The 14958-nt window shown below is 45.4% G+C and overlaps 1 protein-coding gene across 1 annotated transcript in view; it reads left to right on the top strand.

The window, feature by feature from the left end:
* NPSR1 (neuropeptide S receptor 1) overlaps nucleotides 1-14506 on the top strand; it is a 283390-nt gene extending 268884 nt beyond the window's left edge. Inside the window, exons 8-9 of the mRNA XM_066584499.1 lie at nucleotides 10226-10406; nucleotides 14329-14506. Coding sequence (XP_066440596.1) covers nucleotides 10226-10406; nucleotides 14329-14419 — 272 coding nt within the window. The 3' untranslated portion in view covers nucleotides 14420-14506. The remainder of the gene's footprint in view (nucleotides 1-10225; nucleotides 10407-14328) is intronic.
* Nucleotides 14507-14958: the final 452 nt, after the last annotated feature.

Consider the following 14958-nt stretch of genomic DNA (forward strand, 5'->3'; position numbering starts at 1 on the left):
ATAAATACCCCCTGATGGTCAATAAAAGAGATTTTTTTAAAAATGGAGCATGAAAAAATCTGGACCATGCTCCATTTTCGTGCGCGTTTCCCGTGGGGACGGCTCCCGCAGGCTTCTATTAGAGCCTATGGAAGCCGTCCGCATCCACGGGAGACCAATATCAGAATTTACTCACCTGCTCCGGATCTTCCATTCGCTGCGGCTCCATAATCTCTCCGTCACGGCCGGATCTGTTCTCTTCGGGCCGGCGCATGCGCGGGGCACGCAACCGACGTGCCCTGCGCATCCACCGGGCCGAAGAAAAAAGATCCGGCCGCGACGGAGAGAAGATGAAGCCGCGGCGAAAAGGAGATCCGGAGCAGGCGAGAGGTGAGTTAATTCTTATTTTTATGCCTCATGTCCGCGGGGCAGGAGGGACCCGCTATGGATTCTCCATGGAGAATCCGCAGCGGGCCTGATTTTCCCCGTGGACATGAGGCCTTAGGAGGTGTTAGGATCAGTGGATGCATGAGGGCATGCACGCAAGGTGAACGGGCTCAGGACATCCCTGACAGACCACCAGAAGTGAGGATTGCCTGATTTTCCAACAAGCACCAGCAGCTCCAACTGTTTCACTGTCCGCCATCCAGAGACAGATGGCACCATTGTTACATGTCCATGTGTCTGCTGGAACCATTTCAAGGCACTTAGCTGAAGGACATTTGGTCTCACTGCGGTCATTACATGTACGGCCCGTGACACCCACTGTCACCTCCATTTGCAGTGGTGTCATGAGTGACAAAACTGAACTGCTGCAGAGTGGATCTGGGTAGTTATCAGCCACAAATCCAGGGTTATTTGGCCACTGACGACAGCCGTGTTCGTGTCTGGACACCTAGGAGTTAGCGCCTCAATTCTTTCTTTGCTGTGGAGCGGCACACTGCCCCCTGCTGGTGTGATGGTCTGGGGGGGGGGGCATCGCACACAACAGTCAGTCACCCCTAGTAGTGGTATAAGGGCCAATAACAGCTCAGTGAAATGTTCAGGACATCCTGCAGCCACGTGTGTTCCTCTCATGGTGGCTTCCAAGAGGCATTTTCCAGCAGTTTAATGCTTCGCTGTACACACAAGCCGGTCACAGGAAGCCCCACAACATTGCCACACTAACGTGGGCTACTCTGTCGCCAGATTTTTCACCAATAGAACATGTATGAGACCATCTGCGATGCCAACTTTGATAGCCTACGAGTTTACACGATCTAGAGGCTCAGTTACAGCAAATGTACATTAAATAGTACAATTCAGAAATACAACTCTGAAAATGAAAAAAAAAGAGCCGCGTCCTGAAGGGGTTAAAGTCTTACTGCTATATAAAAAAAGCTATATAAATTTGGTATTGTCATAATCATTCTAACGCACAAAATAAAGATAACGCGTTATAAAAGCAAATGCGTGCCAACAATTGCAAAGTTGCATTTTTTGCATTTTTCTTAGAAATCTTTTACGTTTTGCAGTACATTATATGGTATGTCAAATATGGTATACCGATAAAAACACCACTTTTGCCACAAAAAAACAAGCCCTCATGTAACTGTGTAGCTGGAAAAAGAAAAGACTTAAGACTTTTTTGAAAGTGGGCAGGAAAGCAAAAAAAGGAAAAAACAAAAACAGGCCGCAGCAGGAAGGGGTTAAAGGTCAAACCAACTTCTCTGAAACCTACAGAAACATATACTCTAGAACGAAAATGTGCATTCATCCTGCACCCCCATCTTTTTGCACCAAAAAGTTTGCACCTTTTTTATATGGTTTAAATAGCAAATTAGTAACTATTATAAAATAAATAAATGAGTACACAATAAATACACAGTAGTGTAGCGGTGGGGGGCGGAGTGGTCAGCCATTTACCCTAGATGGTGAATAGCTGGAGTGTGCCAACCAACTACTCTACTTTGAAGTGGGATATTTGGGTGAGGCAGTAAGCTACATCTTTTACCCTTTCGGCTAGGTGCATGTCTCCGCTCATGCCATGAGCTTCATATTTATGACCAATATTGTTCAAAAAATTGCACTCCCTTGTCCTAAAGTATAGAACGGGCTGTCAGTTTAACTAGAATGTTACAGACCTCAGCCTTGTAAAGATAGAACTAGCCCAAGAAGCTAATCTGAAGTTTTTTAAAAATTAAAACTGATCATCGAATCTCTATGCTCTAGAGCAGTGTTCCCCAACTTCAGTCCTCAGGGACCGCCAACAGGTCATGTTTTCAGGATTTCCTCAGTGTTGCACAGGTGATCTAATTATTGCAGATGCCTCAGACATTGCCACAGGTGTTCTTGCCATAGGATATCCTGAAAACATGACCTGTTGGTGGTCCCTGAGGACTGGAGTTGGGGACCCCTGCTCTAGAGAAGCTGTCAATGGATAACGTCAGCAGGCTGGATGCATGGTTCTGCAGTTGCAGCTCTTCTGGCTCTCTCCCCATTTCTTTTTCCATGCTCGTCTTCCTTCGCCCAGATGGAGTTTTCTCAGATCTGGCTCTAGGTGTTCTCAATGTGTCAAGTAGGTGATCCGCATCGCTCACTCTGAATAGGTGATGTTGGACTTGATCAACAGTCCATCGTCACCCATTGGGAGTGAATGGTGGGGACTGTCCACCTCACACAGGCAGGTATGAAAAAAGTGAGGATAGAGTGCCAAGTGCAGTGACTCTTTGCCCATTATCTATCTGAATACGTAATATTATTTCCCATCTCATTGCTATGCATTATATTAGTAAGAAAGTACAAAAATAAATAGTTTTCATGATTTTTTCTGCCTTCGCACTTTTTTCTTGTTTGCTTTGCCTTTGTTGACTACAGTACATTTTAAAACATTAAATGTCCTTTTATCTAATTATACATTTTACTTTCAGAAGAATTTAATGTTGTAGCACAGTAGTTATTCTTGTGGTTTGAAAAACTAAGTAGCCGTTCTTTTTATCTTCTGTGATTCGACAATTACCTTAAAAAGACATAAAAGAATATTCTTGTTTACATTATTATTACCATCATTATCATATTTACCAATACTGATAATTAGCATTACTAAAAATAATATTTACTATTCTTTTTGATGTTGGTAATAATAATTGTGCAGTTACCACCCTACCTATGACCGGGTGTGCTAATGTTTTTGGAACAAAGTAGCCATGTTTTTTTTTAACCCGTAACAAAATGCTGTATGTCTCCCAGCTGCTTGTGTTTCCATTGATAGCAGTGAGCGAGTGTCAACCTTTGTTGGTTGATGTCAATAGGATATAATTTGTCAGTCATAGGGTGGCTTCACACGAGCGTGTTTTTGTGTGTACATAGGTGCGCACCTATGTATGTGCAAAAACACGCGTGTATGAAGGTCCGTGCATTGCCTTCAATAGAGCTGCGGCTGCTGCCGGCAGGTTTCATTGAAGACAATGGTCTGCCGGCACCCCTGAATTGTTTTTCAGGGAAGAGCTTTACATATAAGCTCTTCCCTAAAAAACAAGAATTTTAGTGTAAGAGAAGAAAAATACTTACCTGTCCGCCGCTGCCATTTCCCCGCGGGGATGAAGAACACATCTGCCGCATGCGGCAGATGTTTCCTTTATCCCCGCGAGGAAAAAGAATTTCCTGCTGCACCTGCCACAACTGACAGATGCAGGAAAGAAGCTCTGCATCTCTGCAGGGAATAAAGAATTCCCCACCACAGCTGTCACAGATGACAGCTGCGGTAGGGGATCCAAGTGGTGATAAAAATTTAAAAAAAACATACTCCCCTTTCTTCAGCTGCCGGGGCTCAGCCGCGTCTAGCCAGCTCTTCTCCTGCACTGCTCTGAGGAGTATTCAGCAGGCAGGGATTTAAGATCCCCGCTTGATGAATAGGCTGCCTCTGATTGGCTGAGCACTGTGACCAATCAGAGGCAGCTCTCCGCTATTGAATAACAGCTGTGACAGCTGTGGTAGGGAATTCTTTATTCCCGGCAGGGATTAAGAATTCCATTGAAGACAATGAGGGCATTCCCTATGGTACATGCATATCCTATCTTTACAGGCGCACACCTGTAAAGCACGGACATGTGCACACACCATAGGGAATGCATTGGTTCTAATAGAAGCGTGTTTTTGTGCGCGCGTATGCACGCACAAAAACACTCTCCTGTGAAGCCACCCTTAAATAGGAGACCTGTTTGTACAATATTCGGCTTTCACTCTGCTGGCTTAGTCACACTGCAGGAAGAAGACGGCTGTAGTTCAAGATGGACGACTCCCCGCAGCACTGAAGAAAGAACACATGACCGGCAATGAAGCCAGTCACATGTTTTTTCTTCCAGCGCTGCAGAGAGACGTCTGTCCTAAAGTGCGGCCGTCTTCTACCTGCAGTAACACGGGCGCCGATGCTCCCATGTGACTGAGCCCTGCATGTGCTTTTAGACAACATCATATCTAATGTTTATGACAAAATCATCTGAAAGTAAAGCTGTCCCAGAGTTGCACCAATTACAGTAAGGCCTCCTTCCCACGAGCGTGACGGGCTCCGCAGCGTAATATTACGCTGTGAAGCCCGTCACGGCGCCCCCCAGAGCCCCTATACTTACCTGCGGGAGATAGCGTGAAATCGCTTCCCCGCCCACCACCGCCGCGTCACCGCTCGTCACCGCTCGTCACCGCCCACCGCTCTCGCGTCACCAGCCGTGTCACGTGACGCGGCCGGGCCGCGTCATTTGGCGTCATATGACGCTCGGCGGTGGGCGGGAAAGCGTTTTTTCACGCTATCTCCCGCTGGTTACAGCGGGAGATAGCGTGAATGGACGGCTTCCATTGACTTCAATGGAAGCCGTCAGTGCGTACAGCCCGTCCTCACCCGCAGAAAATAGAGCATGCTGCGGGTGAGGACGGGAGAAATCGCGGTGCGTAATTCCGCGGTGGAATTACGCATCGTGAGCATGGAGCTATTAGGTTCAATAGAACCTAATAGCTGCGTGCAACGCAGCGGATTTTCGCCGCGAATTACGCGGCGGAAATCCGTTCGTGGGAAGGAGGCCTAAGGCCTCCTTCCCACGAACGGATTTCCGCCGCGTAATTCGCGGCGAAAATCCGCTGCGTTGCACGCAGCTATTAGGTTCTATTGAACCTAATAGCTCCATGCTCACGATGCGTAATTCCACCGCGGAATTACGCACCGCGATTTCTCCCGTCCTCACCCGCAGCATGCTCTATTTTCTGCGGGTGAGGACGGGCTGTACGCACTGACGGCTTCCATTGCAGTCAATGGAAGCCGTCCATTCACGCTATCTCCCGCTGTAACCAGCGGGAGATAGCGTGAAAAAACGCTTTCCCGCCCACCGCCGAGCGTCATATGACGCCAAATGACGCGGTCCGGCCGCGTCACGTGACACGGCCGGCCGTGCACGTGACATGGCTGGTGACGCGCGGCGGTGGGCGGTGACGAGCGGTGACGCGGCGGTGGTGGGCGGGGAAGCGATTTCACGCTATCTCCCGCAGGTAAGTATAGGGGCTCTGGGGGGCGCCGTGACGGGCTTCACTGCGTAATATTACGCTGCGGAGCCCGTCACGCTCGTGGGAAGGAGGCCTAAATGTCTTTTTTTTTCCATATTTCTCTAAGAAACTTTGGAACATTACAGAAGTGCATTTTCTTTGATCAGTTTTCTTAGATTACGTCAACAGGCTTTCAGTAGCAAATCCTTGAACAATGTAGGGCGCAGCCCTTTTTTTGCATTTTCGGTTTTTCCTCCCTCACTTTCATAAAATCATAACTTTTTTATTCATTCATGTCTAAGCGCTCCTTTATTGCGGGACGAGTTGTACTTTTTAATGATACCATTTAATGCACCATATAATGTACTGAAAACCTAAAAAAATTCTAAGTGAAGTGAAATGGAAAAAAAGGCATTTCTGCCATATTTGGGTAGGTCTCATTTCACAGGGCTCACTTACACGAGCGTATTTTCACTACGTATTATGCATGTGTATCTCCTGTGCTAACAGGGGGTGAATAGAGGCAATGCAAGTCTATGGACTTTCATTCTTCCATTTACACCTGAGGGCTCAGTCACACGGGCACATCCGGGCATCGATGCGCCCGTCTTCCTGCACGAAGAAGACGGCCGCACCTGCAGTGCGGACGACTCTCCGTAGCGCCGGAAGAAAGAACATATGACCGGCAATGGAGCCGGTCATGTGTTCTTTCTGCCGGCGGTGCGGAGAATCGTCCGTACCTGCAGTGTGACCGTCTTATCCTGCAGGAAGACGGGCGCATCGATGCCCGGATGTGCCCGTGTGACTGAGCCCTGAGAGTGGGCACTGCATATCATATGCAGGAGAAATAAATTGCAGCATGCTCTATTTCTCCGTGTATTATACACAGTTCTTAAAGGGCTGTGTATGAAATGCTGTCCATTCACAGGTTTTTTTTACGAAAGAACAGCGTTTCAATAAAAAATCACACTACGAATGTCCGTGATGTCAGAATCCTAGGCATGCCCAGTGTCAATCGCAGCCCTACACGATCTGCCAGCTCTCTACCGGCAAAATGTATGGGCTGCGATGCATACAACGCTGCAGTGTACTCGCAACATTGAACACATATGCTCGTGTGAATGAGCCATAAGCCTGCCTCAAAAATGACGGAACAAAGTGACCAGGCAGCAGTTGATGGTTTTTTTTTGCAAATTTAAGAAATTTGGGCTTGAGAAAGGTTTCCGTGGAAACCGAAACGTCGCCTGTCTTACTCTCATGGAGGAATAAAAGTTATTTCTTAAATTTGCAAAAAAACCCATCAGCTGCTGCCTGGTCACTTTGTTCCTTCAGCTATTTCTGGTCGTGGATCCAGACCATACCGGGCTCTTGCAACTTTTTCTCCACATCCCCATAATAAGATAACCTCTTGGGGAAACCGGAGTAATATCCCTTTATGACTCTGGTGAGTGCTGCAGTCGCATCTAATCCTTGGGAATTGCCTCAAAAATGACATGATAATTTTATTATATGGGCCAGTATGATTACAATGATACTACATTTCTATGGCTTTTTTTCTACACTTTTAAAAAATAAAATCTCTCTAATAAAAAATAAAATTATTTTCTGCAGCCATAACTTTTTTAGGGATCCGAGGTTTCTTTGGTCCTGGGTGTTAGAGCAAGTGCCTGGCTGTCATCCGACAGCAAAACACCTACATCCCAACCTGCATGGGAAGCTCACATCAGTCTCTTAATGCAGCGCTGTCAAAGACAGATTAAAGCCCCTTAACGGCTCCATCAAAAAATGTATTGAATTAATACACAGTGTGCTAGCATAAGCTAGGAGATAGATGAAAGAGAATATGACTGCAGAATTAGACTCTGAACATTTTTTGTGGTCTGTTCTGGTGGAGACACATAGGTCTGCATAAGGGCTGTAGATAGAAAGAGATTGTCATGTCTGCTTCATGCGTGCAATAACTGCAAACCAAAATATATTCTCTCTGGCAATGCTCACACTACCAGGAACCCCCTGCAGTATGAGAAAAAAGTAAACAAAGGAGGGAAACTTTCCCTAAGGGGAACTAGAGGGTGACAACCCCTGCCTACCAGTTGATGGCCAGCCCTGCTCCAACCCTCGTGCCTGTGCCACTCACTAACCCTGATAAATGACAAAGGAAAAATCACCATAACAGTAAACCAAACCCTCAAATACTAAATCTCAGCAATAAATCTCTGAATTTATCTGAAGAGCCACTGAAAGAACCACAGAAACCAGATCCAGAGATGTCCTCAGGCCACAGCAGAAGGAGACTGCACTGAGATTGACCAGTACAGAACTCAGGTCAGGAGGGAACTAAAAACCCTCCCTAATTGACCCGGATGTACACCAACAGCTGACACAGTCATCAGAGGCAAAGAAGACCAAATGCAGTCAAGCTCGAACTGACACAACAGTGATAAGACATTTTCAATGAAGACAAATTACAAAGTTGTTTCATGTTGGGACAACAATAAAAAGGGTTTCAAAATAACATTTCTGGAGAATAAAAATGATTCCTAATTGTTCTAAAACTTTCTAATATAAATTTTTTAAATGTTTCTGGAAGCCTGTTTGCATAGAATAGAAACGTTCAGTAGTCATACTGGTTCTACACATTGAGGGCTTTAACAGATGGCTGCATAACGGGACAAAGCTAAATTATTGATTTCAATGCTTTTGTTTCCGCTATTGGGACTCCCACGCATTATTACTACGGGTAAGAAGATAGGGCCGGACCTACCTTCCAGGTTTTTATTTCAACATTCCACCCACTAGCGCAGAGTTTGAATGGTCCAGAAAAAAAAGTTCATGCGCCACTACGCTCCGTAGTGGGGAGTGTAGTTGCGCATATGACCATCTAAAGAAGCTGTAAAGTCCATTGAACCCAGCAGTTTCAACTATCTTAAGTGCTTAGGTACCATCTGACTATTCACCAATGACAAATGTGAGGAAGTGGTGCCAGCAGAGCATGTGTTACGGCACTCTGCCCCCCGAGCACCAGGTGGGGTGCCCTGATCCTCCCGCACCCCACTGTCCCTGCCTACTTGCCTCGGCCCTGGCTAACCCCAGGCGGACAACTGGGCGGCGGTCCCTGCTCTGGCTAGGGACCTGGCGACTACCTAGGTGGAACTAACTAACGGGGGACAGAGTGCTGACAGAAAAGGCAGGTGGAACAGACCAACAGAACTTACAAGGCAGAGCAAGGCTGGAGATGGAGCTCACAGGCAAACTGGAAGGACACTGACTAGCAACTAGAACAGACTGAGACAGACCTGACTAGAGGCTAACAGAACCAATAACTGGCAGTGAGCTCAGGTCACTACCAGCCTTTTAACTTCAAGCCTCCGCCCATGGGCGGAGAGTGGGAGGAGCCGACTCCCCCACTGTTGCATATGGAAGGTGGGGGAGAGCGGGTGGCCCCCTACGGGCGGACACGCCCACGCTGCCGTACGCTGGCTGCCCCACGCCGCCGGGAGAGCCCCGACTGCCGAGCTCCGGGATGCCGGAGCCGACATCAGAGCGGCGCGCTGTAGTTATCTGAGAGTTAAATCATGTTTATTATTGGGTGTTATTAATGTGGAGTTTCATGCTTTTATGGTGTTGTTCCATGTCTTACTGTATGATGTGTTCTGGCAATGTTCTCCAGTCCCTTAGTAAGTTCAGGTCACCTAGCAACAGCTGGAGGAGTGGTTAGGCAGGCTTAGCATTAAAGAGGGCCTGTGGTTCGTAAAATAGAATCTCTTTACAGGTTGGGCTAGAGTGACAGTATAAAAGGAGGAGTGGGTGGCGCTTAAGTCAGTCTAAGTCAGAGCCTAAGCCTGAGAGAGACTGGGGAGACACAAAGAGGAAACTTCTGCTAGAAGATTGCAGAGCAGACAGTGCAGTGGGAAGGAGGAACAGCTTAAGTGTGAGTACTCACGTGCAAGAACTGTTTAGTTAAGGGAAAGGGAGATAAAGGAAAGAAAAAGGAGATCTAAGCAAAAGGAGAAACAAATAAGGAAAGAAAGAAAACTTATTCAGCAAGCAATAGTCACAGCCAGGGGAAAAGCTGGAAGGAAAAGCAAAGTGTACAAATGTAGTCCCTTGTACCAATCCCCCGAGAAAAGTTCAGAAATAATCAATGTCTGCAAATGTAATTGTCTATTCCAAAGTCCTCTAATGCAAACTGTTGGAAGCAAATTAATGTGAAATCTCCTTTGCTCTTTGAGAATAAATCTGTTTATGGTTTACTTTACGACCCACTCCTAGAGTTCCTTCCCACCAAACTAACAACTGCACTGAGGTACCACACTCGTGCTCCTGGGGGGGGGGGGGAGAGGGTCTATCCCCATTTTTGTTTATTTCTCCCATTTTTTAATATTTATTATTCTTGTTCGGAACGGATCGCTTCCTCTATATGGACTGGCATCACGACAAAGTAACACCTTACCCTACCCGACTCCATGGGTAGCCCCTAAATTAGAACTGCCATTTTTCACTGTGTAGTGCTGAGCCAGGCTACATTTTTTCATCAGAGAGGAGCAGTCGTGCCACCGTGACTACCATCATTTTCGGTGCCCCCTCCTCTGTCTGGCCCGCAGCAACAACATTTTTTAAAAAGTGAAATCGTAATTCAATAACCTCTTTTAATTTTTGCTTCATCAAGAATTACATATGATACATTCTAATGATACTATTTTGCATCAATGCTAATACAGTGTCTTTTACTCCGCAGCATTCATATTATGTTGGAGTCCATACTTTCTTTTTGACATTTTGGACAATTATGAACTACTACCGATGACCAAAGAACGCATCTATGCATCAGTAATCATTCAGAACTTGCCAGTTTTAAACAGCGCTGTCAACCCAATCATTTACTGCGTGTTCAGCAACAGACATTGCCGCTTATCCAGGTATTATTGTACCCTTCCTTGTTTAGTAGTAAAAAACTGTAACACTTTGGTGCCTTAAAAAGGACTATAATATCTTATACTTATAACATTCTGTTCTACTAACTAATATAGTACAAAACATTTTAATAATTAAACACAAGAATCAGAGAAAAACATGTGTTTGACAGCACTTCGGGGAATGAACAGTGATGTATATCAATAGGAATAAAAATGGACGTACTTCACCAAGTTGGGGGGGGGGGGGAGAGGTTAGAAAAATCTATCTCACATGCTGCGCGAGTTCCATCAATCAGTAGTTAGATGCGCGCATCAATTCAACGTGGAAATAAGCGTATCCACAGTTGTTTATTGAAACGTTCAGGTACAAACAAAAGTATAAAGTGTAGCTATGCAGATGAACAGACTGCCACCTGGAAATGCGTTTTGGGGGTATCAACAGGGTCCCTCTTTCTCAAGCCCTGTGATTAGTTCCCCACACTCAGCTCCATATTTGTAGTCTGCTTAATTTGAAATTTGGAGCAAAAATGCCCTGTCTGTCTGCCAAGCATCCCCTCCTCTGAGCAGCGGTCTTGTCAGCTGATCAGTCAGCGGATCGTAGTGTTGCATCACTAGAGGTCTCCCCCCTTCACCTAATACTCTCAACTTGTGGTCCACATTAGCACTTCATACATAATGAGTAGCAATGTGCTTTTAGTATTATTGAAAGAAGAAAAACATTAAGTACCGTGTTAGCCAGTAGAGCAGAATGTGATTGTTCTCAGTAAGAGAAAAAAAATGATCTTGAAGATATGAGAGCTTTTAATGGCTAACAAATGCGGTTTTCTAAAGTGATTTTCTACATGCAAAATGGCTCATGTGAAGGAGTCCTGAGTATACACTTTGCACAGTGCATCCAGATTAAAGACATGACATGTATGACAATTATGGAGGGGCCAGATATATAGACTTCAGGCCACTACAGTTTCCTCCTACTTAAAATAAGCCGATCCCTGCGCCTCTAAAACAGAGTGTAATATCTGGAGATGGGATATCTCAGTGTACTACTCCAGCTCACCTCTAGGAACACTACACAGTGTTCTGAGACCATCTTAAGAATGTCCCTTTCTGAGTAAGGCATTTTATTACGACAGCGTGTATGAAATGGTTTTGGTCAAAACCATGAGAGAACCTCTGCTAGGTTGAACTGAATTTAGGATACACTAGCATAGCTATGGGGCACGTACATGACTCTTCTACACAAAGACAAAAGTTATAAGGCAAGTTGAATGCACATCACTTCCTCTGAAAGAGAGAATACAACACTGATGCAATACTACAAAATAGAGAAGGGCAACTGGCAGGAAAGACAACAGACAAGTGCGATGACCATCACTTTCTCTGAAAAAGGAAAACCCTCCGTGACAGGTGATAGCTTAAGTAAATCCCCCCCTGTTCAGAACTAAGGGATAAAGTGAAAAAGATGCCCTGCCCACTGAGACAGACTAGGACGGTGGACAGACACTGGCACAAAGACTCGACAATGGGAACAAAGAACCTCCAGTCGTACACATAGATCCCTCACGCTATTTGCGCGGGCTCATTCAATTTAGGAGCTTTTCTAGTTAACGAAGCAATTTTACCTTACTAATATGAATATTTTCTACTCCCTCCTGCACAATGATTGAACTATAGCATTGCAAAAAAAGGTATCAGGGGTAGAAGCTGTGGATTCTCTTCCCAGTAGTATTGAGGACGCCTTGTGGGAAATCTAGTCAGTGCATCTTGGACTGGGCGTGGCCTCAGCTCTCTGCGTGGGGCAAACATCCTGGCAGTTCGCTGGCTGAAGGCGTTCTGAGCTCAGAGGTCTAGTGGTTCCTCTCTTTTTCTAGATTCCACCTCCTGGGGGGGGGGGTCCTGGGTTTTGTAACAAAGTCCTTAGGTGGGGGTAGTCCATAAACGTTTTTTTTTCTTGGGCTACTCAAACTCCGCACCACGGACGCATAATAGGCCTAAATCATGCTTGTGTGAAGAAGCCCTACAACAGGATACAGCAGAACACACAAATGATGCAGGCTGCTCTTATCTGTCCAGTATTCTTATAAAATCCTATTGCCTCTCAGTTTAAGGGCAGCTTCAGACAGACATATTTGCGCAGGCTTTTGTGCACGCAATATATACTTGTGCAATACGCTGGAAATAGAATCCATTTTGCACATGCAAAAAAAATAGGTCCTACTCTATTTTCCTGCACCTTTGTTCCCCGAGGGCACCATAGAAGCCTATAGGAAGTGCGCAAATGTACACTCACTGCGTGCGCAAATGCGCAATACACTGCGCAATTCCATGGAAAAAAGCACATCTGAACTTCATAAGGCTAAATGGCCTTTTAAATCAGGTCTGAGGGGTATTGTGCGCATGTGAACAGGCCTTGCGTGCACAAAAAGTACAGTACTATGCACTGATACGCTCGCAAATCAACTTCCCATTTTCTTCTGTTGATTTTCGCAGCGGATTTCAACTCTTGAAATGAAATGTATTACAAATTCCTATTAAAATCCATTGAAAAATGTGCATCATTTGGTGCAGTCATGCTGCAGATGTTCCAATACAGAATATCTGCAGCAGACCACACGTGTGAACACACTTTTAAGGCTTATATAGACGCTCGTATTTATATAGGTATTTCCGCACATAAAAAGGTCGCACATAAAGCGTGACCATGCGATGCCTTGGATTTCAATGGCTTCATTAACGCAAACGTGTTTTTTCTGCACCAACTCGATCTTTTTCAGCCATCTTTTTTATACGATGCGTGGAAGGATAGGTCTTGCCCTTCCTTTTGTCGTGTTACGCAGCGAGCTCCCATAGACTTCTATGGCAGCTGGAAAAAAGGGAGGGGAGAGAGTTACCCTGCATACAACACTGGGAAAAGAATACAAGCTGCCCTAAGTAGGCATTAATTGTCATTCCGACCATTTTATTCCGATCACTGCTCGCCATCGCTTCAGCGTGTTTTTTTACATTCACGCAGCAGCGCCCCGTGTGAATGACTTCAAATTTGCCAATTACGATCTGGAGTCAATTGTGGTAAAAATTCATTCATGCATACGGATGAATGTATAAACACATTTGCTAGTGTGAAGGACTCAGAGGCTTTATGCATACGGGTGTTTTATTGCAGCGATGTTGCTGCGATAAAACGCCGGCCGAAAATCGTGACCATCTGATGCATTGGATCAGGGGATGTAAAAATTTTCTTTTGGCCGGAATACGTCAGGTGATCCCACAGACTCCTATGGGAGCTGCCAGAAAAGTGAGGTGGGAGTTTAGCAGCGGCTGTGCTAAACTACCTCCCCCTTCCTTCCCCCTCTCCGCTCCTTGCCAGCAAATGGAGGGGGCGGGAGTTTAACATACTAGCTCCCACCTGTCCCGCCCCCTCCCTTTGCTGGCAGCTGGTAAGGGGCGGAGAGGGGGAGGTAGTTTAGCAGAGCTAAACTCTTTTCCCCCACCCGATGGTATTTGGGGCTGCGGCGTATATACGCTGCATCCAGCCCATCTAAACAGGCGTTTAAACAGGAGACGCAGCCGCGTCTTGGTCATGACTGCCCCCCATTCATGTGATTTTCGGCCGCGTTGTGGCCGTGAAGCGTGCAGCCAAAAATCGCATTCCCGGTATGAAGGAGCCCTTACTGTGATATGACCTTTGGATCCAAATGCAAAGTTCTGTAAATCATTTAGAGGGGAGGAAGGCGTTCCCACACTGCCTTTATCATCTGTGTTTGGAAACATTCATTCTACTCAAGGCAAGTTCATTATTTGTTCTGTATTGAGCAGTTTTTGAATATTTGCTTCTGTATTTCTGGTAAAAACATATTGGTGAACATAAACCACCTGACTAACTTTCTCCATTTTATTAATATGCATGTAATGTTCCTTTTGATAGGGATCGAAGTTCAGGAAGACTTGCTGGCACCCTGAGAGATAAGACTGAAGGAGTAGAAATGCAGGTGGTATCCAGGCCAGAATACATCTGATGTTCGGACTGCTGATCAATAACTACTACACTATTATAAAATAACAGTATGCATTTGATAACGGTGCACACAACATGTAATTGATGGACAAGGTACAATTCTGTAATAAATTTTGTGTTATATGTAAGAAGGTTCTTATTTACTTTTTATACATTTTTCTTTTAATAAGGGTTTCTCTTTAATTTGTTATGGTTGTCTTGGTTTATGATCTTTGCTTTATATAACCAGTACAGCTACAGTGTAACCAAGCAACATTAATCCCAATCGTTATGTTTGCATATACCCGCTGCTGTGTCATCAATATCAAGAGAAGCACAGAATCCAAATCACATAAAAGGCTCAGACTCCTCTCGTCTTCACCTGGAGTTGTACAACTAATTCCTGTTTTGCATCGGATGCCCTGAGTGCACGCTCGCCTCTTTTTGTATATTATGTTCTTGGTATCTGTCAATTTGGCAAAGTGAGTGGTAAAATGTGTCAAGAAGGTTTAATTCTCTGTTTGGCCCCAGGATTCCTGCCCAAATTTGGTTCATCAGATA

The sequence above is a fragment of the Eleutherodactylus coqui genome, chromosome 12 (assembly GCF_035609145.1).
Source record: "Eleutherodactylus coqui strain aEleCoq1 chromosome 12, aEleCoq1.hap1, whole genome shotgun sequence".
NCBI classification, from domain to species: Eukaryota; Metazoa; Chordata; class Amphibia; order Anura; family Eleutherodactylidae; genus Eleutherodactylus; species Eleutherodactylus coqui.